The 24750-nt window shown below is 38.3% G+C and overlaps 1 protein-coding gene across 2 annotated transcripts; it reads left to right on the forward strand.

Annotated features, from left to right (window-relative positions):
• The first annotated feature begins 6182 nt into the window (after window positions 1–6182).
• On the forward strand, window positions 6183–10013 carry LOC122028515 (beta-arabinofuranosyltransferase RAY1-like). Of its 2 annotated transcripts, none has more exons than XM_042587353.1 (6): window positions 6183–6433; window positions 6526–6875; window positions 7653–7905; window positions 7986–8792; window positions 8884–9130; window positions 9311–10013. In XM_042587353.1, the coding sequence occupies exons 1-6, from the start codon at window positions 6290–6292 to the stop codon at window positions 9742–9744; spliced, it is 2235 nt and encodes a 744-aa protein (XP_042443287.1). In that variant the 5' UTR covers window positions 6183–6289; the 3' UTR covers window positions 9745–10013. The 2 variants fall into 2 exon arrangements, with proteins under 2 accessions (XP_042443287.1, XP_042443288.1); XM_042587354.1 differs by having other exon boundaries at window positions 7992–8792.
• The last annotated feature ends 14737 nt before the right edge of the window (window positions 10014–24750 follow it).

A 24750-nucleotide genomic window follows, 5' to 3' on the forward strand; every position in this document is an offset into this window, starting at 1 on the left:
GTCAACCGCATCGGAAGCTACTCGTCGGCCAAAGAACTCTGGGAGAAGTTCCTGGAGCTCCACAAAGGAACATCCGAAGCCAAGCTAGCAAAAAGAGACATCCTTCGGAACAGACTAACGAACATCCGTCTGGAAAAAAGTGAGAAGGTAGCCGATCTACACGCGAAGGTAAAAGAATTAATTACTGGTCTCGAGAACCTTGGTGAAACGATAACAAACCGAGATACCATACGCTACGCACTCAATACATTTTCCCAGAACACCAGAATGGACATCAATCGTCGATGCCTACTATATTTCAAAAGACCTGGAGGTAAGTACTTCAGAAGAATTGTTCTCTACTCTTGAATTACATGAAACCAGGTGTGCATGGACAACAAAGGAATCAAGCCAGATGATCGCACTAAACGCAACCAAGAAGGATGAACCCGAGTAAGATTCAAAAGAGGATCAGGAAGCGTATATGGTAAGAAATTTAAAAAGTTTTTTAGATCTAATAAATTTAAAGAAATGCAGAATGAAAAGAATCCAAGAAATAGAAGAAGGATGCGTTGCTACCAGTGTCAAAAGGAAGGACACTTAAGAGAAGATTGCCCAGAACTAAAGAAGGACAAAGTCAAGACACCCAAGAAGCACAAGAATCTAAAAGCAACTTGGGACGATAGTTCATCATCTGAATCCGAGATTCAAGAATATGCCGAGATAACACTGATGGCAAGCTATGAAGGAAAAAATACATCAGAACCTAGCATCGATGAAGGGGGAGCGACTTCAGATGAATGCAGCGAAGCAGGGGGAGAGTCAGGCTTCAAGTCTGATATGGTAAGTGAGGTATGTCTCTTACCTCCTGATCAACTTTACTTTGGTATTAAGGTTATGGCAAAATCCATGTATAAATTAGAAAATAAAAATGCCAAATTAAAAAATAAAATTTTAGAAACTAAAAGAAATTTGACAAAATCATGTCTAATAGAGGATTTTGATAAATTGAAACTTGAAAATAAAAAATTAAAAGAGGAAATAGAAAATTTGAAAAAGTCTACCTGTTCAAATATTTCTATTTTTAAAAATTATAGAGGACTAAACTAGTACTATAGGTTTCACCAAAATCAAATTAGAAAAATATCAAAAACTTATATACCTAGGAAATACTTGATTAACCTTGTAGGTAGGAACCTCTATTGGGTTCCGAAAACATGTTTAACTTGAATTTAAAATTAAACTTAGCATTTTCAGCGAGAAAGTTAAACAGATAGTTTCTTTATGAGACTTTGTCTAAGGAAGTGGTTGTTGCTTCAATAACCAAGAAGGTCCAGTGCCTCGCCACTACTTGGAAGCCAAAATATTGAAATCAAATGTTTAATTAACTTTCTGAAAAAAGTATTAAAATTAGAATTAAATAACGCTTAAAAGTTTTTAAACATTTATTTTGAAAATTTTGTTTAACTTAGAAAATGTCTCTGTTGTAATTTTTTTTTAAAAAAAAAATTTATGAAAATTTCTTCCAAAGAAAATTTTGAATTATATTTGAAACTTATATTTTTTTAACTTAAATTGAAAATTATGTTTAAAATCTAATAAGTATGTTTTCAAAAACTTAAACTTATATTTTTTATTATTGCAATTTACTTATGAATTTTTCTTACTTAGAATTTTTACAAAACTTAAACTTTTGAAAAATTCTCAAATTTTCTAAACTTCATTTTTTTAAGTTAGAATTTACCTTAGACTTGTTAAAAAAAATCCCAATTTTTTTTATGTGATCAAAGGGGGAGAAGTGTGTTAAGTCTAGGGGGAGTTATATAATTTTTGAATTAACAAATCTTTGAACTCATTTGCCAAATTATTTGTTTTTATTGCATTTGTTTACCCTAGCTTAACTTGAGTTGCTCACATCAAAAAAGGGGAGATTGCTGGAACCCCAAGGTATTTTGATGTGATCAAACAAGTTAAGTTAGGTCCTGTTTTGTCTAACCCTTGTGTCTAAGTGTGCAGGAGCTTAGGAACACAGGAAGTCGAGCGGAAGACGCGGCTTACGAGAAGGACGGCATGGGGAGAGAGCCGACGGGCTCGGTGCATCCGAGGGACGAGGTGACCGCAGAAGAATACACTGGTGGACGAGAAGAACGTACGCGACGTTCAAAGGATAAGAAACCGGGAAGGAAGGATGCTCGAGGAGAAGTTCGGAACTTGGGTTCGGGTGAGCCCTATTCCGGATGGCCGAGATCACCCAAGCTAGCGGAGCCGGAGTTTAAGACCCAGATCGAGACGAGCTGAACCGAAGCAGAGCTACCGGACGGAAAAAGTCAACTAGAGTTGACTTTTGGGGTCCGGGCCGCCTGAAGCTGACCGGGGCGCCCGGACTCCTCTAGGGCGCCCGGAGCGAAGATTTTGACCAAATCGAGTTTTGACTCGATCTGAATGTTGGGTGATAAAATTTTATCCCACCCCCAGGGCGCTCAGACTCTTCAGGGCGCCCGGAACAGTGCTATAAATATAGCACTGATCCGCACAGTCTTTTCAACGAACTTGTAATCCAGTGCTTTCAATTCTGTTCTTTCTTTTTGTGCTGTCAACGCTGTAAGAGGCTACTCCGCCCAGAGGAGATCATCAGATAGTGCGCCATCCTTTTCTTGGATTAGCAATCTTCTGATTGCAAACCAAGTAAACTCTTTGTGTCTGATTTCTTTAATTAGTCTCTTCCTTTTATTATTACAAGTGTTTGTTAATTAGTTGAAAATTTGAGAAAGGGCAATTCACTCCTCCCCTCTTGCCGACCTCCAAAGGGACCAACACATGTATCCACCCAGGTCTGGGCTAAGGGTCCTTAAATTCTGAGTGGGTAGCTCAAGGATCACCTAAACTCTCTTCTGCTTGCTTGGCTCACTCGGGTCGATGGAGCTGGATTTTGATTTACTTCTATATTTGGGAAGGGGGGATCGAGTGTATGGTAGCAAGGGGTTGCATTGGTTCGGTCAACGGTGGCATCAAAAAGGAAATTGGCTCGGCAGGAATTGCTCTAGCCTGTAGCTCAGACAAGGAAGGTGTTCAATTAGATGATGTTGGGGTTTGTTGACTTGCCACAACTTCAAGTATTGTAGATGTTGAGCTCTCCTCCTGCTCAGAGGGTGGTCGCAGGGTTGAGGCCATGATAGATGTTTGCGGAACTATAGAAGCTAAGTGCACCGACGTAGCTGATCAATGTCTTTCCAGCGTTGATGGTGGATTAGTGGCTCGACTAAGGTTGTGAACTCAGAGGGAATGATTACAGGAAGCAAGGAGGGTCGCTTGGGTGACATTTCTTCAGTATTGGTAGCCGCGTCGCTCCTTGCGATTTGGCTTCCTCCCTCTTCGCCGATCGGCTCCTCCGAAGGTCCAATTAGCAAGAGTCATGGCTCTCTAATTTTATGGAATCACTCAGCAATGCTTTCCACATGATTTTGGCTACAAAATCAAAAGAAAAAACAGTTAGATCCAACAGCGATAGGAGGATGAATGACTCATTGAAGTTGTCAGACAATCGGGCTCATCAAGGACTCAACCCGAACATATACAGTATGTCCTCAGTCAGCAATTTATGAATATGATATTTTAGGCAAGCGAGCTGAGCGGAGGTCACGAGGTAGACTAGCTCCCAGGGATACTTGGTCAGTGTGGGAGTATTGTGTAGTTTCATTTGCCATTCGGTTGGAAATGCTACTGGATAAGATGGTCGGAGGAAGAAGTAGTGTGATTTTCAGCCTTTATTGAAGGTAGGCATTTTATCAAAAAATACAGCGCCCACTCGGGCTTGGAAGAGTAAGACGCCCGACTTGGACTTCTTCGAATAATAAAAGTAATGAAAGACATGAGGGTATAAAGGGACGCGGTATAGGAAGAATAATACAATAACCCCATATAATAACCTAATGGAATTAGGTGATAACTATTATAGGAGAATGTGAAAGTAAGACCACATTTCTAAAAAGAAAGGATGAAGAGGGAATTGAAGGCCGACTATTAATTGATCCTTAAAGAAAGGAATGAAGCCAGCCGAATGAAGGTGAGGATGGTCATAACCAGAAGGAATCACAATACTGTAGTTGGGGGAATGTGATAGGAGCAACGTATCTCATCTACCTTGTCGCCATTGAGATTAGAGGTGACAGAGGTGTACTAGAGGCCATGAACAACTGATGGACCAGAGGCCATGAGGATAGGACCGGAAGGAGAGAAGAAATGAAACTTTCTAGAAGCTAGAGGAGCAAAAGATGCAAGTGATTACCAACAACGATGAGCAGAAAATGAAGAAGTAGAAGGTGAAGAGAAAGAAGAAAGTGATATAGTGACATTAAAACATGCAAGTTAAAATCCCTAAGGATGCTGCTCACAACCGTTCAATCAGAACGACAGAGGAGAGAGGTTCAATTTAGATCGTTAAATTTAAACTGCCAGTAGTCACATCGAATCTCAACAATAGCCTATCACATCAGATATTCTTCTATGCAGGCGTGTGACATGTGTTAATAAGATATAGGCCGCATTTATGAGGAATGAGAGACAATATGTATGTTTATGCTAAAAATTCATTCTCATCATGCTGCGCATTAATGATAAATGATTTACTCAGCTTCCAAGATGCGAGGGTGACGTCATCTGGGGCCGAGTGAGTTCAAAAAATGAGCGTTGGGTCGAGAGACAAAGGGCGTATGAAGCAATAACAGTTAAGTATTTCAGTAGCATAATCTGAATGGAAGAAATGAGCATCGGTCGAGAGGCAAAGGGCACATGAAGCAACAATAGTTAAGTATTTCAGCAGCTTAATCCGAATAGAAGTATGAAAAATGAGCATCCGGTCAGGAGACAAAGGGCACATGAAGAAATAGTAGTTAAGTATTTCATTAGCTTAATCTAAACGACAGTGAGAAATATGACATTCCGGTCGAGAAATAGGGGGTCTCAGAAATACTAATGGCTAAGTATAATATCCGTTCGAAGAAAATGAACGCCCGATTAGAGAACAATAAGCACAAGCGACACTAGAGTTCAGTCAGTCGGACTTGCAGCTTCCTTCGACTAGACTTAGAGACTAGATTTGTGATATGGTAATTAAGATGGAAACCCCCTAACTCGAGTCAAAGTTCAAGAGGTCGGTTGGCGTAGCAGAAGCGATCAATGAGCCCTAATCGGATGCTTTTACTAATAGACCCTCGAGCCCCGATCTCCTAAATATTGAGGAAGCATGAAGTCAAGTAGTAATGAGATCAACTGAGTGCTCCAACCGATTAGACATACGACCCGATCGGACATACTAGACGACACTTGATCCATCCGAGCGAAGGCCGAGTCGTCGACTGCATTTACCAAGGTTGACCGAGTGGCCTTGCCTGTAATGGCCAGTCGTCGAATTATATTAAAGACTCAGTCGGTTTGTCGGGTGGACCTCACGATTTAACGACTTCATATTCCTTTTGACGTTTTGTGTCACAGAGGATAGAGAATGTTCGATATGTAAGTTGCACATTCAAAACTTTCAGTCTGTAAATCACAGAGATTGAGGATCTATTTTGAGAAAGGTGCCAGAGCCTTTTTATGATCTGTCCTTTTTTAGAGATATTTTAATATTCGTGCACAAACATAATATAACACTATAAAAGAGGTGTCCCGCTATAGACGTAAATATGTGACGTTACATAATTCTATTCATTCTTATAAATTAATCATTAACTTAAGTATCGAATGATTAACACGGCCATTTCTTCCCTGACACAGTCGCTAATACTCTTCTTACATGTAAAAGCATTTGGCGGTAACTCAGAGGAAGTCTTTATGGAGTCCATACTAGAGGTACACGCCCAGTATTCCATCAGTATTGATTTTAGACACGATCGACACGTACAATCGGAGGGATACTTTTAGGTAAGAGATACGTGATTTGGTAAATGTTAAGTGTAATGCGTGGTTTAAAAATTTCAACGTGTCTGGTAAATTGCATTAAAAATATTGCTCTTGTCTTGGAAAGCGGCGTTATATATAGTATTATAGAAATAGAATCTAGATACCACGACGCGTTGACTCGAGATTACCCGCCAATTGGTCCGTCCCATTTATTGGTTCCTGGTCCACTCCATTAAATTTTTAATTTTTAATTTTTTTTCCCGTTAAAGTTCCTCTACCTCCAATTCCTTCCTGTTTTTGCCTTTTTCTATTTCGTCTCGCAATTTCATCATCTTCCTCCTTCCCCATCTCGATTGAATCCTAAAACCCTTAAATCCCTTCTTCTCCATCTCCTCAGAATTCTACTGTACTGATGCCGCTCATTGTTGCAGCAGCAGCAGCAGCCGCCTCCGCCAAGGCGAGTTCTGCTTCTTCATCAATCATCGCAAATGGCGACCTTGCTAACCTCTCCACCCCCACTCGCCCCCGCCGCCACCGGCGACACCTTCCTTTCAAGGTCTCATCATCCACCGTTCCATTATTTTTTTTACCCCTTTGCGAAGTCGCAAGCAGTAAAGTATCTAGTTTTTTCCTCCCCTTTTTTGGCAGGGAATGCCATGCTTGCTTTCGAGTTTTGGATGCGTCTGCCTCCTCTTCTTCGCGTTCAACGCTTCGATCTACTTCGTCCTAAACGAACGCCTAAACGAGAAGCAACTACGTCTTGAGGTAAGTGATGCTGCTCACCTCGATCGGCCCAAAATAGTCATATTTGCTGCGCCGCGGCCGTTCGCCAGCGGCAAGCCGAGTTTGGTGGACGCCAGACAGGACGCGGCGGTTCGATCGTGGCTGGCCCTCTCTCCGGACGTCTCTGTCGTCCTTTTCGGCCAGCACCCTTCCATCTTTGTCTTTGCCCGCTCCCTGGGACCGCGGGCGGTGGTTGATTCTTCCATCGATTTCACGTGAGAAAACAGGCACTTTTGTTGTCTCTTCCTTCCGTGCTTACTGAAATTTGTCTGATTTGGTTTCCTGATTATGTGTTCTAGTACTTGGACTGTTCTCGAATGTGCTTCATGTGTCTCTTAGACGTTTCTTTAACTTTATTCCTTGTTATTGTTATTCCATAGTAGTTTCATGATCAAATCAAAGCATGAACTAAACATATTTCGTACTGTTACAATGGAGTATTGACATATCTTTATCAAATCATTTGTCCGTTTTAGATGGTCGGTGGGTGAGTTATGTCCCAACCTTCTAATGTTCGGGGTCATATAGCGATGTTTTCATCTTAGTCGAAGATTGAGCTCTGACTTAGGTACCACATGGATACAAATTTGAAAGCAGAACACTGCTTTGACTCCTGATTTACTTCTTGCTAATTTTTTGTTTTTTTTTAAATGATAAGCTCTTACAGAATATATTTTTTAAGAAATTACTGGATTTTATGTGAAGTTTCGAGCATGGCACCTATGTTTCTTGTGACACGTATAGATTTGATAATTTAAGACTTTACCTCTTCCTGTCATTGTTGTTTCTTCAAGTTTCATTTGTCAAATGAGCATTAGCCATAAAAATTGATTTTAGTTTATTCGAATTGAACGGTTGTCGGTATACAAGTTCAAATTCATACTACTTGTACAAGAACAATATCATGGGTGATTTCGTTCTATATATATTTCATAAAAGCTTGAAAATATCTTTTGGAGCTGTTTTCATTGACATTCTTGATTCAATCTTAGGTTCATGGGGATTCCTTTTTTTCATTCCATGGTTGCTAGATCACATACTTTTCATTCTGGAGTTTCTGTTCTTATGGATGCTGAGACGATTCTCCTACCTGACTTCCTTAGTGTTTTATATTACGCTCAGACTGTAAAGCAGGATTGGTTCATCATTGCCAAACCTCATTACGTTTCCTATTTACCTCTTCAATTAGTAGGTACCAGGAAGCATTGGTTTCAAAAGGATGGTGAAATGGTGGATGTCGATAAGGTATGGATGAACCTATCTCCGTCAACCATTTTAGATTGAATAGCCGGTAAGATAAAAACAAGTTACAAATCTTAAATCAGTTGCAGGAATATCTGATCAAGAAACAGAATTATTCTCATGGAGAGAGATTAATTATGGCATGGAACAAAGGGGTTGCACCTCTTCATGCTGGGATTATCCCCCCTTTCCTATATGGCGAAGGACTTCATAACAAATGGCTTGCAAATGAGGTGTTGTCTTCAGATTTTAGAATAGTCATCGATTCAAGCATGGTGCTTTCTAGTATTTATCCTGAAAGTTTTGGTCAATTGGCTAGCAATCTCACCACGATCACTGATAATGAAGAAGAAATAAATTGGAGGCGTAGTGGAAATCTTCAACTTTCAGCATTGTATGGATCCCTCTCTTTCCCACAAACTAACCTTCTTAACAAGCCTCTTAAAGTTGTGAAGTGTTTTAGCAAATATTATTTGGTCGATCAATTAAAGGGCACTATTTATTTTTCACAAGTGTCGGTTGGTCTCAAAACATATAGCAATTATGCTCCCAAAAATTTTCTGTTAGTTTCAAGGATTATGTACTTGTGGAGATATAAGCAGCTAGATGTTTGTTTGAAGAATAAGGATGCGTCGGACATGTATCAATTTTCTCCAATGATGCTTAATGAATCTACTCCACAAAAGTCGTCCGAGCTTCAGTTGCCATGGTCACTCGAATCACTCCTTCGACTTATTGCTGACAAGGACAACTCAGTTGTCCTTGCAGTTGCTGGAGACAATTACAAAGACATGCTTATGAGCTGGGTATGTCGTTTACGGCATCTGGCTGTGAAAAATTTCCTAGTGTGTGCTCTTGATTCTGAAATTTATCATTTCTCAATACTGCAGGTATCTCTCTGCCATTCGTTTTCTGTTTCGATGCTTTGTATTCTTATATCTTCCACTGGAATGACTGAATCAGATTGCTCCTGTTATGCAGGGACTACCGGTGTTCAAGGATCCACTTGCTCCAAGCAATATCACTTTCAATGACTGCCACTTCGGTACTGAATGCTTCCAAAGAGTGACCAAGGTGAAATCCAGAATTGTACTGCAGATATTGAGACTTGGATACAATGTGCTAATGAGTGATGTCGATGTCTATTGGTTTAGTAATCCGCTGCCGCATCTTCTGTCATTTGGTCCTGCGACACTGGTTGCACAATCTGATGAATACAATGAAACAGGTACGCCTACAATGATCTCATTGTATATCCAAGTAAAATCAGCTAGTTAAGTTTTATTCAGTTGAAATTTGAGATGGCCTTGCGATACACTGTGCTATTAATTCAACTTATGATGCCTTTTAGTCTTTGTTTACCGCTAAAATATCTTTGTTGTTGTTGTTATTGTTGTTGTATCTGCAGTGCCTATAAACCTGCCTAGGAGGTTGAACTCCGGCTTTTACTTTGCTCGTTCTGATTCAGCTACAATTGCTGCAATGGACATGGTGGTCAGACACGCACTAAGTTCAAATCTGTCGGAACAGCCAAGTTTCTATGATGTATTGTGCGGTGAAGGTGGTGCCAACCGCGTGAACAGCGACAAATGCAGAGAGCCCAGCACCAACGTCACTGTGGTTTTCCTCGACAGGAATTTGTACCCGAATGGAGCTTACAAACACTTGTGGGAAGAGCAGGATGTTAAAGCTTCCTGCTTGAAGTTGGGGTGTGTTGTACTTCATAACAACTGGATCAACGGAAGAAAGAACAAGTTGGAGCGGCAAATGTCGTCCGGCCTTTGGGAATACGATCCAAGCTCACGGATGTGCTTGCAGCAGTGGCACAATGTCACAAAGTAGGCCAACCACATCAGTCTTTTATTCTGATCGACTAGCATCATCAGCATAATAGGCCGAGGAAGTGAAGCATTTAGGGAAAAGTTTTACAATGGCATTTGAATTGGCTCACATTGTATAGATAAGTTGATGGTTAAGGGAATAAAAGAGTAGAAGTTTTAGAGAATCCTCTTCGGTTGTTAAGATTTACTACATGTTACCCCTTGGAAGGAAACCTCTTTTGTTGAGACACATTACTTGAGATTTGTTTTTAACAATACAACAATTAATAAGGATGTTATGTATGAGGCATTAATTTTAATTTTACTAATTTATGAAAAAATGGCCTAGAAAAATAACCACTTCAAAAAAATTTAGTATTATAAATAAAAAATAATAACTATATAAAATATCAATTATGATTATATGTATTTGATGAGACAATAGTCTAAAGTATTCCAAATGTATAAAAATTTGAAATTTGAAATAGATAGAATCATTAACGCACTTTGATCATAACAAGGTGGTGTATATAAAGGAGAATGAGATTTTCTTTAAGTGGACTCCTTGTAGAACACTATGTTTGAATGATAGGAATCCAATTATAGACATAGTTTAATCTATAACGAGTTACATTTATTGGTGATAATATTCAATAGATAATTAAATCATAAGAAGCGAATCATTGTAGCAAAAAAAAAAAAAAAACACAGATGAAATGAGCCACTCAACGACATCACATGGTTAGTCTCATGATCATTTGTAAGGAGGTAAATCGAGAAGTTATAGTTGGACATTGTGAGGGAGGGTTGTTCATTCGACTTTGATGAGAATCAACACTTGCTCATTGTAGCAAGTTCTGTCTTGCAGTAGTCAACTTAACCTTACCTCGGGCGCATAAAAAGAGAATCATTGCATGATGGATCCAAAATTCACTTGCTTATTGGGCATTAGTGATTAAGATTTTTATGTTGACATGGGCAAATCTATAAGGAATAACATGTGTAAAGCTTCTCTATGCTTAGTAGAGATGTAACTTAAGAGAAGATTTGATTTGTTTCTATATCCCTTTCTGATGGATATATAATGCAGAGTGAAGGAAATAAATATAATAATAAATAACATTTGAAAAACTAAAGATAATTCTAAATTGACACTAATAAAAGCAAACAAATTGAAGAATATTAAAGAATAAAATTGCTTTAATAATTAGAAATTTGATTTCTTTATTATTTGGTCATTAGTATTTTCTATTCAGGTAATAAGTAGAGAATTAATTATTCCTTATTAAATTATTTCGGCAATTTACCAAATAGTGTAGCTTCTTTTACCAAATAGTCTAGCTTCTTTTACGTTTTCCCCATATTGTATAGGTGTTTTGGTAATGTCCAAATCGCGCAAACCCTGAGTTTAATTTCCATTTTACCCTTCCAAAGGAAAAAAGGATTTTTCGAACCACGAAGGCATCTTCTTGGAGAAAGCAACATACGTCGGAACCAAAGGTGACGGGCAGGGAACGATGCAGCTAATTTTCCGGTGAAGAGTGATCCTCTACCGTGCAAAAAAGTTGAACGGAGAGGAGGTGACAAATGTCGGGTTGATGGGGAATATTTTCCAATGGATGGTGCAGCTTTTTGTCATAGAAAACGGGGAATGGGGCATTGGTAATAATTGTCACTCCAGTGGAGTATCATTTTCGGTGAACCTTGCAGCTTATTGTACACGGAATAGGTGATCAAAGAAAATCTAAAAAATATAGCTTCAGTACACGTTCTTCTCTTGTGAACAGTGCATTTTATAGCTCCGATGATCTTCATGAGGTAGCTGCTCCCGACCACATGCCTCCCTAATAACCACAAAGTTGAAATCGACGAAACCTAGCTCCAGGCAGTGACTTTGATAGTTCTCTATTTTTGTATTAGAGAAGCGTTCAAGCGATGTGTTGGGCGGTAGGTATAAGCAAGTGTAGCGCGAGATTTAAATAATTAAAGTAGTATTAAATACTTTCAATTAACCTTCTAGATATGTTTAAACCTGGTTAGGTGACGATAACATCTCAAACTACCCTTATCATTATTGTAGGATAGAAAATCTTTGTTATATTAGCCTAATAATTATTTTTATTATTATAGAAAAATCAATTACAATAGCAGTGATAGTTGAAATCGTAGCGTGAATGAAGTTTTATGCTCTAATCAATCTAGTAAACAACATGTAAGTTTTATTCTACTAATGTGTAAATGAATTAATATGATGTATAAATTAATATTATATGGAACCTTGGCAAGGTGATTTAGTAAATTGACTATTATCTTGTGTTCTTAATACTATGCCTGCTTTAATGTATTTTGTTTTAGTCTTGAGAGCTTAATTCATAATACCTTGAATCAATCCATAAAAAGTGTGATTACAAGAATAAAGTTGTTTGTTTGTGAAATGTAAAATTTTGAAATGGATAACTACAAATTCAAGAACATGTGATGATCAATTGATTTTCTTTACTTGGCTAGTGTTTTATAGAAATATTAACATATTTAATAGAAGTGATTGTTATTTACGGGGTTGCATCAATGCAGGGATTCATTGTTTTTTGATGAAGTGATGTCATGTAAGATGGAATCGATTGATTCAAAAAAAGAAGACCAACTTAGTGCTGGTACACTAAACATAAATATTAGTGGTAGTAAGATGTCATCTTCCACTTTTGTTAGTGTTGTGGTGAGTACTAGAGAGAGTACGAGTTGTATATACAATTTGATAGAAGAACCTATTAGTATTGACGATGTCGTAGGTCAGAGTTGTTTGGAACAAATGTTTGAAGATACGTGGACTCAAGAAGAAAAATATGACATTAGAATGCTAGAAATTGAAAGAGATGTCTTTAGGGATGACTTTATAACGAATGATATGGACTATTGAATAGATCCAACAATGATAATGGTTAGTATAGTGATCTTGAAGATGCGTTTCCATTTGCTAAAGATGGGTATGTAAAGAACTTGACATTTTATGCATTGCAAAGGCAATAACCAGACGGAAGGGATGAATTTTATATTGGTAAGGTAATGTAAAATTTAATATGTAATAAGAAACTTATTATTTAAAATTGAAATACTAGAGTAAGGGATTATTATTTTTTTTACGTTTCATAATATAATGCACACTCAATTGAAGTAAATTTATTTTTCTTTAACTTACATATTTGTCACTACACTCAATGACAATGTAGTAACTAAAAAAACTATTGATTCTTGCGTAGGTATTCCCAACCCAAAAACATTTGAAAGATGCACTTGCTGAGTATGCTATGAAGAAGCGGTTCATTTACAAAATAAAGGACTCGAGGAAAATGAGAGTTAAATCAATTTGTGTTAGAGAAAATTGGGGTGAATCTCGTTTTAAAATTTTTCTTTTCGGTTTTAAAAACTTGTTGAAAAACTAAGTAGGCAGTGGAAAATAAGTAAAAAAACATAATGGAAAATAAGTACATATTTATTTTTTTACTTAGTTCGAAGTCTTTAATGATTCATACTCCAAGGTCTATGCCCCTTTGAGATGTATCTGATGAGCAATCCACTAAAACAATCGAACATCGGTTACAAACAAAGAAACAAAGAAAGTGTAACAAGCTACACTTTCTCATGCAAGAATAGTAAAAAATAACTTTTACAAAAATGTTACCAACACTTATCATAGTTGAAGCCTGGAGCTCTACAAGCCTGGTAGGCCCAATCAAAGAAAGTTGTCGCATCTTAAAGGACTCTCCCTGTCCACTTGCTCTTGCACAACCCATGTACTCATCTTTGTTGCTCCTGATAGTAGTTTGGTGCCCTTCGAGACTTTCTGTTACGCAACCGCAAGTGTACGGTTTTATCGTCAGTAATAAAAATATCAAATCCACATGGATTGTTGATTAAGTACTAGAGATGTCGCAAGGTAAGTTATCTAGACGGTCGAAAGCTGGCTTTGGCGTTTGCAAACTAACGAGGGTGCTTGAAAAGGGAAAAAGAAGGATGAGAGAAAGAGAAAGAACTGACCTTGGATGGAATGAGCTTCGGGAGATGGATTCTAAGATTTCGGTTTCATTGTAATACTAGGAGATACTACATAGATTGCTTAATTTCTACCCTCTATGTTCATGCTCTTGTAGGAAGTTAGATTGTTCAATATCCCTAAGTATCAAATAGAGATGATCTCTGTGAAATCCTGTAACGGTTAACCCCCTGTCACGAGGGTGCCTCAGTAGATCACTGGGATACATATCTAGTAAATAACAATAAGGATAAGGGTTACCTACCTCCTTATGGAGGAATTGCCTCTCCCTTTAAGAGAATGTCCTAGACGTCTGTGAACGGGTTACCCTTGTCACTAGGGCCCCTCGGGTATACGATTTAGAGCACACTCTTTATGAGAGTAACAGTTCCTAAGGGATTGTTTCTCCTTTTAAGGGAACGTCTTAGACGTCCGGAAAGGGTTACCCCTGTCACTAGGGTACCTTGGTCAATACACTCTAAGGTATCCCCTTTGCGAGATCAACAATCCTCCACATCAAGCAATCAAAGCATAGAAACGTAAACATGACACACACGCAACTCATCAAGCACGAACAAGGCATCAATAGGTCATTGAATAGAAACAAGGTGAATCTACATAGTTCTACATTTCCATTATATTAGAAATACTTCCTAATCCTAGAACAAGATATCTACTCCATTGTGGGGGAAGAACAACCCTAGAACATAAAGAAAAACATACTTACAATCCAAGAAGAAAAGGAAGAAGAGATGCTTGATGATTTCGATGTCTTGGGGATGTTTCCTTGCTCCGGAGATGGACGGATTGTCAAGGGACGGCAGTGGATGAAGCTCTAGGGTTTTCCCCGAAAGAGAAAACCCTTTCCCAAGGAGAGGGACGAAGTCCCCGAACCAAAGATCCCCTTTGAATAGGGTTTCTTAACCCTTTTATACGCTAGGGTGCGGGCGCCGCGCCCCGTGGCACGGCCGTGTGAGGTTGGCACGACCATGCCCATCCTCTCTTCTAGTTAGGTGGCACGACCGTGCGATTCCACACGGTCGTGTCTTCTTTCTGCATTGGAGTGGTCACACAGCCGTGGCCTTCTACTTCTCTGCCCAGGGTCACACGGCCGTGCGGAATCGTACGACCATGACCCTCTCCCTCTCTGGAATGTTGGCACGACCGTGTGTTTCTTGGCCACGGTGTGATTGGTACGACCGTGACGCTCTTCAACTCTACTTGCATGACCCAAGCTCCTGTGTGCACTTTTGCTCCATTTTAGCTCCAAATAACGTCCTGTCAACCAGAAAACAAGCAAAGAGCAGATCTCCGAACAAATATAATGGAAGTATAACATTATAAAGAAATAGGGTGCAATAAACATAGAATATGCTATGAAATACAAGTAGATGTGCGTCCAAACATGCATAAATGATCATAAGATTTACGCACATCACACCCCCAGACTTAAACCTTTGCTTGTCCTCAAGCAAAACCCGCAATCTAGATTCATGTGGTTAGATAGTGCATCATAATCTCTAGCAAATCAATCTAATCCTATCAGATGATTTCATTGGTGAGCAAGATATAAAAGTAGTTTGAGTATGACCTAAGTACTAGTCCTCCGTGCTCAATGCAAAAGTGGCCTAAATTTATCAAGTTTCAATCCCTAAGTCTAGTCAAGTCGTCATAAAATTGTGTTCCTTATGCTTCCGACGATAGGCACTTACCTGCCACACGTAAGGTTCGTTCCCCTCAAGAATGCTATACATCGTCTACACAAGGTCTCAAAGGAATACTCAGTATCAAGAGAAACATAGCATTCATTTCCCCAGTAACCTAACTCGGTCTCAAAGGGGTGAATTGCTAGTTTCCACTCACGACAACTATTTTTTATCCCTTATTTTTTTCATTGAATGTTTGCAAAGTATCAAACTTGAACAAACCTTCAATTTTTTTTTTTATTATTATTATTATTATTATTTTTGGGATTGATTTTTCCAAATGAGTTTACATGATCTGAGTTTATCCAATAACCAAAATGTAATTGAGAGGTCACCATAGAAACACAAGTACTAGTCCAATTCTATGAATCATGACTATTTTAGAGTTATCAACCATCAAAAATAGGCATAGTGTATAGAAATCCTAAAACAAGGCCAATACTTAAACTCTTATAGTAAAAGCATTAATCACTTCATGCTATCAAAGATAGAAAAAGATATTTCACTAAACATACTAGTACCATAAGTAACACATAAAATCTAGAATAAACGTGCTAGTATTTTGCAATAAGGAACAAGCAATCATGATGTGATGTAAGATGCAACTAGCAAAAATTTTATTATGCAAAAAGAAGAAAACAAAAACAAAAACCAAATGCATCTAATGCATCCCCCCAGACTTAAACTTTTCATTGTCCCAATGAAAACTAATAACAATGTGGAGGAGATTAAAAGTAAGAGAAATTACTAAATAATGTGTGTCAAATGCCTATGTCATCAACTTCTCCATCATGTAATTGCACTCCACCTAATCTTTAAGTCCTATAAAAGAAGGTAGACAATGAAAATTAAGTAGAGGATACATGTTTATTATAAAGAAATGAAAATGGAAATAATTAAAGATATGAATGAAAACAAAGGTAAAGAACTTGGGTTGCCTCCCAAGTGTTGGTGCGGGAAGCATCCGACGATCGAACCTTAGTTTTGATAATGGCAAAGGGATTCAAAGTTAAGTTTAATTGTTATCTAATGTGTATGACTGAGTGTTTCAGGAAAGTCCTAGCTGCGGTTAGGCAAAAGGAAAACCTTAGGGGGCGGTAACCCTAGGTCATAGGGGGTGGTAACCCTATGCGGGAAGTCTTGGCGGGTCGGCGTTTCGGGCAAAAATCCTAGGGGGTGGTAACCCTAGGTTAAAATCCTGGTGTCGCGAACTGGGTAGAAGTCTGGATGGGTCGAGGACCGGACATCCAGCATGAAGATCGGAAGCATCGGACGCTGAGCAAAAGTCCAGTCGATCTGGAGGATCGAACTAGCATCAGGTAAAATCTCCTGAGTGGAGTAGGTGAGGACGCGTTCCCCGTAGAGGGAACAGTAGGCGTTGGGTCGACCTAGGGTTTCCGGTCGGAAACCCGAAGTCAGACCCGGACAGTCCGAACGCTGTCAATATATTTGTTTATATATTATCGTTTGTGTTCTAATTCTGTTTTGTAGGAAACTAATACTTTTGTGCAGGGTTAGTACTGACCGGGATCGGTCGACCGAACCTTGGGATCGGTTGACCGAACCTCTATGCTATCAGATCAGATCTCCAGAAGCTGGACCAGGTTCGACCAGGGATCGGTCGACCGAACCTCGGGATCGGTCGACCGAACCTTGGGATCGGCCGACCGATCTCAGGGATAAAGTTTGACCAGATCGAAGCGGAGCGACGGATGGATGGATCAGATGCGATGGAGATCATCTGATCGATCGACCGAACGTGGGGATCGATCGATCGATCCGCTTCGGGTCAAATCTGATCCCGAGACTTGGGGATCTGCATCAGACCTTGCAGAGCTATAAAAAGAGGTCTCAAGGTGCACCTCAGAATATCGAATCCTGAACAGAAGTCTTGTGCTCTCGTGTGCTCCGTACGCTTCAACAACGCTCTACTGCAACAACGAACTGAACCTCCAACGCTCTTCTACTTTCTTGTTCGTTGGTAAAACTTTCTTATTTGCACTTAACTGTAATTGCTTCTAGCTTGTAATAGTTCGAATTTATAGTTGTTGCCCATCGAAAGCGGTCAAGGATCGCGGGCCTTCGAGTAGGAGTCGAGATAGGCTCCGAACGAAGTAAAACACTCATGTCTTGTGTGTTTTTCATTTACTTTCCGCTGCACTTATAATCTGTGTTTTAAATCGCTAAAAATAGCCACGAGCGCTATTCACCCCCCCTCTAGCGCTTTCGATCCATCAATTAGTATCAGAGCGGGGTCGTTTTGAATCGGTGCAACCGCCATTCAAAACAAATTTTTTCGTGGTATTTTAAAGATTTTTTGGAGTCAATTAGAATTTAGCTTCGTTGCTATATTCTAATTCTTTTCGCTCGTATCGATTTCGCTCGAGGTTGGTGCAACACCACTCGAGTTAGTTTTTTTTTTTTTTTAACTTCATACCGCACTGCTAATCCAGGATCAAGTCCTGGTACATTTGTTTTTTTTTTCTCTTCTTCTTTGTGTGCAAGTTTTTAATGGCCCTTCAAGAAGGCTCTAGCACTACCCGCCCCCCCTGCTCTTCTCCGGCGAAGACTTTGCCTATTGGAAGAACCGGATGATCTACCATCTCAAGACGCAAGTTGAGATGTGGATCATCATCCAGACCGGTCTCGAGCTACCACGTGATGGCACCGGAGAATTGGTTTCCTGCACCAACTGGGACGCTAGCATCAAGAAGAAGGTGGAAGCAGATGCCAAAGCCACTTGCATGCTACAATGCAGGTTGACAAAAGAAGAACTGAATAGAGTCGGACCATTTTCAAGTGTGAAGGAGTTATGGAACAAACTAATCGAGCTGCACGAGGGCACGACAGACGCTAAAGTAAGTAAGCGTGATTTAATCTTAAATAAATTATATAATATTAAAATGCAGGAAGATGAGACGGCAAACCAGCTTCACGCATGCATCCGGGACCTACTCAACGGGCTTCATGCAATCGGCCAAAGGATTGAAAACCGCGACGTAATAAGGTACGCGCTAAGCGCTTTTCTGAGGAACACCTTGTGGGCATCCATGGTGGATGCTTACAAAGTTTCCAAGGATTTATCTTCAATAAAACTAGATGAATTATTTTCTGAATTAGAATTGCATGAGCAGACTAATGCACGCCCGGTCGAGAAAGGTGTTGCTTTGGTTGCAGGTACCAGCAAAATGCACGAACCGACGACTAGGCATAAATCCAAGTCCAAAGACGAACAGGATGCAAACGACAAAGATGAAGTTATTTCCAAACTGATAAAACTAGTGCGGAAAATATGCAAGTCAAAAAGGGAAACTCAAACAACCAAGAAGGACAAAACTGGAGTCACCTGCTACGGATGCAACCAGAAGGGGCACTACAAACCAGACTGTCCAAACAAGAAGAAAAGAAAGAAGACATTGAAGGCAACCTGGTCCGAGTCGTCAGACGAATCCGAGTCCGACAAAGAAGAACCGACAAGCTTCCTCGCATTGCCAGTACAAGTAGACATTGACGAAACCGAGTCCGAATTTGAGTCTGAAACCGAGAGCGAGTCAGAAACCGAGTCCGAGCAAAGCCACGAATCCGCATTCATTTCCGAAGGACCAAATTCCACTGTAAGTTCACTACTCGCAGAATTTCAATTAGATAACTTGCATGAATTATTACCTTACTTAGTAAAAAAGTTGGCTAAATCTAACGTCCGGGTTAAGTCGCTCCAAAAGGAGGTAACAACCCTTAAGGGAGCGACTGACTCGAGTTCTTTAACTGAGTCAGTTCAAATTGGAAGTTCAACTCAAGTCCAATAACTTGAGGAAGAAAATTCCAATTTGAAAACTCAAATTAAGGAGCTCAAGGACATATTGGAACAGTTCACCATGGGTTCCAAGAATTTGGATCTGATTCTTGGAAAACAGTGAGCCGTTTACAACAAACCGGACTTGGATTTAAGACCAAAACAAAGTTTAAGTCATAGTTGTCATTAGTAAATAGAAATAATAGAAACATAATTCAAGCATGGGTCCCCAAGTCAAAGTTGGTTAATCAAGTTGGACCTGGTCACTATTGGGTCCCCAAGGATCAGATCCATTTCCTTGATAGACCATATCGAGGCTATAATCCAGGGGGAGCAAATAGAAAAACTATCTCAATAAATAGATAAAATGCTTGTTTATTTATTTTCTTTGCAATATACATGCTTAGACTAGGATAGCTTAAAGATCTAGACATAATTTACACTTGCCAGTTAAATCTAGGAGTTTCGAAAAGGAAATTAAATATATATTTCTTTGAGCGATTCTGTCTTGGAAAAGGTGGATGATCCCATACCCAAGAAGGCCTAGAGCCTCGCCCTGACCTGGGAATCAATCTTTGAAATACTTATTTAATTGACTAATTGGAAAACCTATTTTTAACTCAAATATAAATTAATCCTTAGAAACTATTTAAACCAAAGATAACCATCTCACAAAAATACGTAAGATTACCTGTTTGATAACTTAGAATCGGGTAAGATGGATCTAGGTTAAACTTAGTCTTAAATACATTCAGTTTAATCAAATAAAACGACTTAATTAAATCTAATGAATAAATATATTTCAAAATTATTTTAAAAATTATTTGAAAATCATTTTAAATCCTTTGAAAAATTATTTCAAAATTACTTTAAAAATTATTTGAAAATCATTTTAAATCCTTTGAAAAATTATTTCAAAATTACTTTAAAAATCCTTTGAAAATCATTTCAAAATCTTTTAAAAATTATTCAAAATTTAAAATCCTTTGAAAATCATTTCAAAATCTTTGAAAAATTATTCAAAATTATTTTAAAATCCTTTGAAAATCATTTCAAAATCTTTTAAAAATTATTAAAAATTTAAAATCCTTTGAAAATCATTTCAAAATATTTGTAAAATTATTCAAAAATATTTTAAAATCCTTTGGAAATCATTTCAAAATCTTTGAAAAATTATTCAAAATTATTTTAAAATCCTTTGAAAATCATTTCAAAATCTTTTAAAAATTATTCAAAATTTAAAATCCTTTGAAAATCATTTCAAAATCTTTGAAAAATTATTCAAAATTATTTTAAAATCCTTTGAAAATCATTTCAAAATCTTTTAAAAATTATTCAAAATTTAAAATCCTTTGAAAATCATTTCAAAATCTTTTAAAAATTATTCAAAATTTAAAATCCTTTGGAAATCATTTCAAAATCTTTGAAAAATTATTCAAAATTATTTTAAAATCCTTTGAAAAATCTTTGAAAAATTATTCAAAATTATTTTAAAATCCTTTGAAAATCATTTCAAAATATTTGAAAAATTATTCAAAATTATTTTAAAATCCTTTGAAAATCATTTCAAAATCTTTAAAAAATTATTCAAAAATATTTTAAAATCCTTTCAAAATCAATTTCAAAATCTTTGAAAAATTATTCAAAATTATTTTAAAATCTTTTGAAAATCATTTCAAAATCTTTGAAAAATTATTCAAAATTATTTTAAAATCCTTTGAAAATCAATTTCAAAATCTTTGAAAAATTATTCATTTCTTATACTTAGAATCTAGGAGAAATTTTGTTTAAAATTTTAAAAGAAACAAAATTTCAAAATCTTTTAAAAATTATTAAAAATTTAAAATCCTTTGAAAATCATTTCAAAATATTTGTAAAATTATTCAAAAATATTTTAAAATCCTTTGGAAATCATTTCAAAATCTTTGAAAAATTATTCAAAATTATTTTAAAATCCTTTGAAAATCATTTCAAAATCTTTTAAAAATTATTCAAAATTTAAAATCCTTTGAAAATCATTTCAAAATCTTTGAAAAATTATTCAAAATTATTTTAAAATCCTTTGAAAATCATTTCAAAATCTTTTAAAAATTATTCAAAATTTAAAATCCTTTGAAAATCATTTCAAAATCTTTTAAAAATTATTCAAAATTTAAAATCCTTTGAAAATCATTTCAAAATCTTTGAAAAATTATTCAAAATTATTTTAAAATCCTTTGAAAAATCTTTGAAAAATTATTCAAAATTATTTTAAAATCCTTTGAAAATCATTTCAAAATATTTGAAAAATTATTCAAAATTATTTTAAAATCCTTTGAAAATCATTTCAAAATCTTTAAAAAATTATTCAAAAATATTTTAAAATCCTTTCAAAATCAATTTCAAAATCTTTGAAAAATTATTCAAAATTATTTTAAAATCCTTTGAAAATCATTTCAAAATCTTTGAAAAATTATTCAAATTTATTTTAAAATCCTTTGAAAATCAATTTCAAAATCTTTGAAAAATTATTCATTTCTTATACTTAGAATCTAGGAGAAATTTTGTTTAAAATTTTAAAAGAAACACTTAAACTTTAATGGAAAGCTAAGTGTTCACTTCAGTACTCATATTTTTTCCTTCTCTATTTTGATATATGGCAAAGGGGGAGAGTATAAGGAAATTCAAAGGAAACCAAAAGGTATCAAAAAATTCAAAAACTAAAAATCAGCTTAAGGGGGAGCTTCCATTAAGGGGGAGCTTTAATGTGCTTAGATTTTATTTACCTTTATTGCATTTTTTTTTTGTGTTTTTCACTTAACTTTGAATTTCGGTTGTCATAATCAAAAAGGGGGAGATTGTTGGTGCGAGAAGCATCCGACGATCGAACCTTAGTTTTGATAATGGCAAAGAGATTCAAAGTTAAGTTTAATTGTTATCTAATGTGTATGACTGAGTGTTTCAGGAAAGTCCTAGCTGCGGTTAGGCAAAAGGAAAATCCTAGGGGGCGGTAACCCTAGGTCATAGGGGGCGGTAACCCTATGCGGGAAGTCTTGGCGGGTCGACGTTTCGGGCAAAAATCCTAGGGGGTGGTAACACTAGGTTAAAATTTTGGTGTCGCGAACCGGGTAGAAGTCTGGATGGGTCGAGGACCGGACATCCAGCATAAAGACCGGAAGCATCGGACTCTGAGCAAAAGTCCAGTCGATCTGGAGGATCGAACTGGCATCAGGCAAAATCTCCTGAGTGGAGTAGGTGAGGACGCGTTCCCCGTAGAGGGAACAGTAGGCGTCAGGTCGACCTAGGGTTTCCGGTCGGAAACCTGAAGTCAGACCCGGATAGTCCGAAGGCTGTCAATATATTTGTTTATATATTGTCGTTTATGTTCTAACTTTGTTTTGCAGGAAACTAATACTTTTGTGCATGGTTAGTACAGACCGGGATCGGTCGACCGAACCTTGGGATCGGTCGACCGAACCTCCATGCTACCAAATCAGATCTCCAGAAGCTGGACCAGGTTCGACCAGGGATCGGTCGACCGAACCTCGAGATCGGTTGACCGAACTGGGATAGATATCGACTGGATCAAGCCGAGGTGTACGGGTCAGAGGAGACTGATCGGTCGACCGAACCTTGGAATCGGTCGACCGATCCCAGGGATAAAGTTTGACCTGTAAAATACCGGAAAATAGGCGAATATTAATAAGGGAATTTTTGGAGATTTTTCGGGAATTTTTCGGAGCTCGTACGGACGAGTTGACGGGGATTAAAACGGGGTCTGGAAAAGCCTGTTTAGGTTACCCTGTTTTAATGAGGAAAAGATTTATTTTCTTTTCCTTTTCCCTTTTCTTTTTCTTATTATTTTTCTTTATTTTTCGCCGTTTTCCTCCATTTCTTCTCCACGAAACCGCCGCGCCTCTCCTTGCCCTAATCTCCTCTGCGCCGACCCTAGCCGCCTCCTTTCTTCTTCTCGAGACCTCGCCGGCCACTAGGTTTAACCTAGCATCACCGCACCTCTCCGATTCTCTGTGCCGGCGACCGAGCCTCCCTTCCTCCCCACGGCAGAGCACCACTTCTCCCCTGCCGCGACACCGAAGCCACCACCGCTGGCTCCTCCTTTCCTGCGCGCCGACGCAGATTTCTTGCTACTGCGAGCCCTAGCCGACTCCTTCTCGACGCCTTCTCTGCCCGAAGCCGATCACCTCTTCCTCAGCCCTACCGTCGACCTTCTCATTTGTTGAGCGTCGGCAACCGACCAAACTCTTCTGCCCTAGATCGTCATTGCACGGAGCAGCACAGACACACCACAGATCCCTCTGCCCTAGTTGGATTCCTCCCTCTGAGGCCTAACTCTGAATTAGGTAAGGCAGATTTTGGGTAGGGTTGTTCACTGTAAGATTTTGATTTGGGCTCCTGTGATGAACCGATTTACGATTCATTTTGGTAAGTCACTGGTTTTGTTGTCTTACTGTTGGAGCAGGGAAGAAACACTGCTGCTAGGGTTTTTGAGCGGTGATCACGCTGTTGTATTGCCACCGAAGAGTTATAGGGTTTGTTTTACTGTGGAGTGTTCTTGGTCCGGCAGCAGCTTTCCCTAGCAGTGGGTAAGTACAGATTTAGATGTGTTTTTGTGTTGAATCTGTGATGGATTATATTATAGTAAGTCTTAATTAGAAGGTGGAACGATTAGGGTTAATTTCATTAACCCTAATTGATCAATGGATTAGGATTTAGTTTAGTTAATGAATGCATGATAGAATTAACTAAACTAAATATTATGACACAGGACTTTGACGCGAGACGGTATCTCGACGAGTATCTTGATTACCGGATTGGACCACTTTATTGGAGGCGGGTACTTTGACTTATGTCTTTTGATATGCATGATAAAGTGTCTAACATATAGCAAGAATTGTGTTTTCTATTTGATTCGGTTGGTCACTACATGATCTATTACATGTTGTTTGTTTATTTATTATGCACTGCATGTTATTATTTATCTGACCAAACATGTTTTCGGTAGTGACCCAACCATATGATACATCATGTTCAGGACCTAGGGTTATATGATACCCTATCTGTTTGTGTACCTTCCATCCGATACATTGACTTGTGGTACACCTTTTATTTATGTATGGATCTTGCTATGCTATTCATGAGATTGCCATGCTTAGTATCATGCATCATGTTAGCATGCTGTGCGATTGTCGGCTCCACTATGGTTGAGCCCATCGCCAGTTACATGTACTGCACACACCACCACCACCCATGGATTAGTGGTATATCAGGCAGGTGTGTGGCGATTCTGTTTAGCTGGTCGAGGACTCGCGTGGTAGCCGTGATCGATTCGCTCTTTGCTCGTTGGCATTTAGTGTAGCGGTAGCCGGAGATGGTGGACTCTGTTTGGCTCGTTGGTCGGGAGACTCGGTAGTAGCCGGAGATATCCTCCCGTCATTGTGTCGGAGATGAGAGCATTGAGCTCCCCATTTATGATTTGGGGACAGAGGGCAGGAGTACTCC

This window comes from Zingiber officinale, chromosome 10B (genome assembly GCF_018446385.1).
Source record: "Zingiber officinale cultivar Zhangliang chromosome 10B, Zo_v1.1, whole genome shotgun sequence".
NCBI classification, from domain to species: Eukaryota; Viridiplantae; Streptophyta; class Magnoliopsida; order Zingiberales; family Zingiberaceae; genus Zingiber; species Zingiber officinale.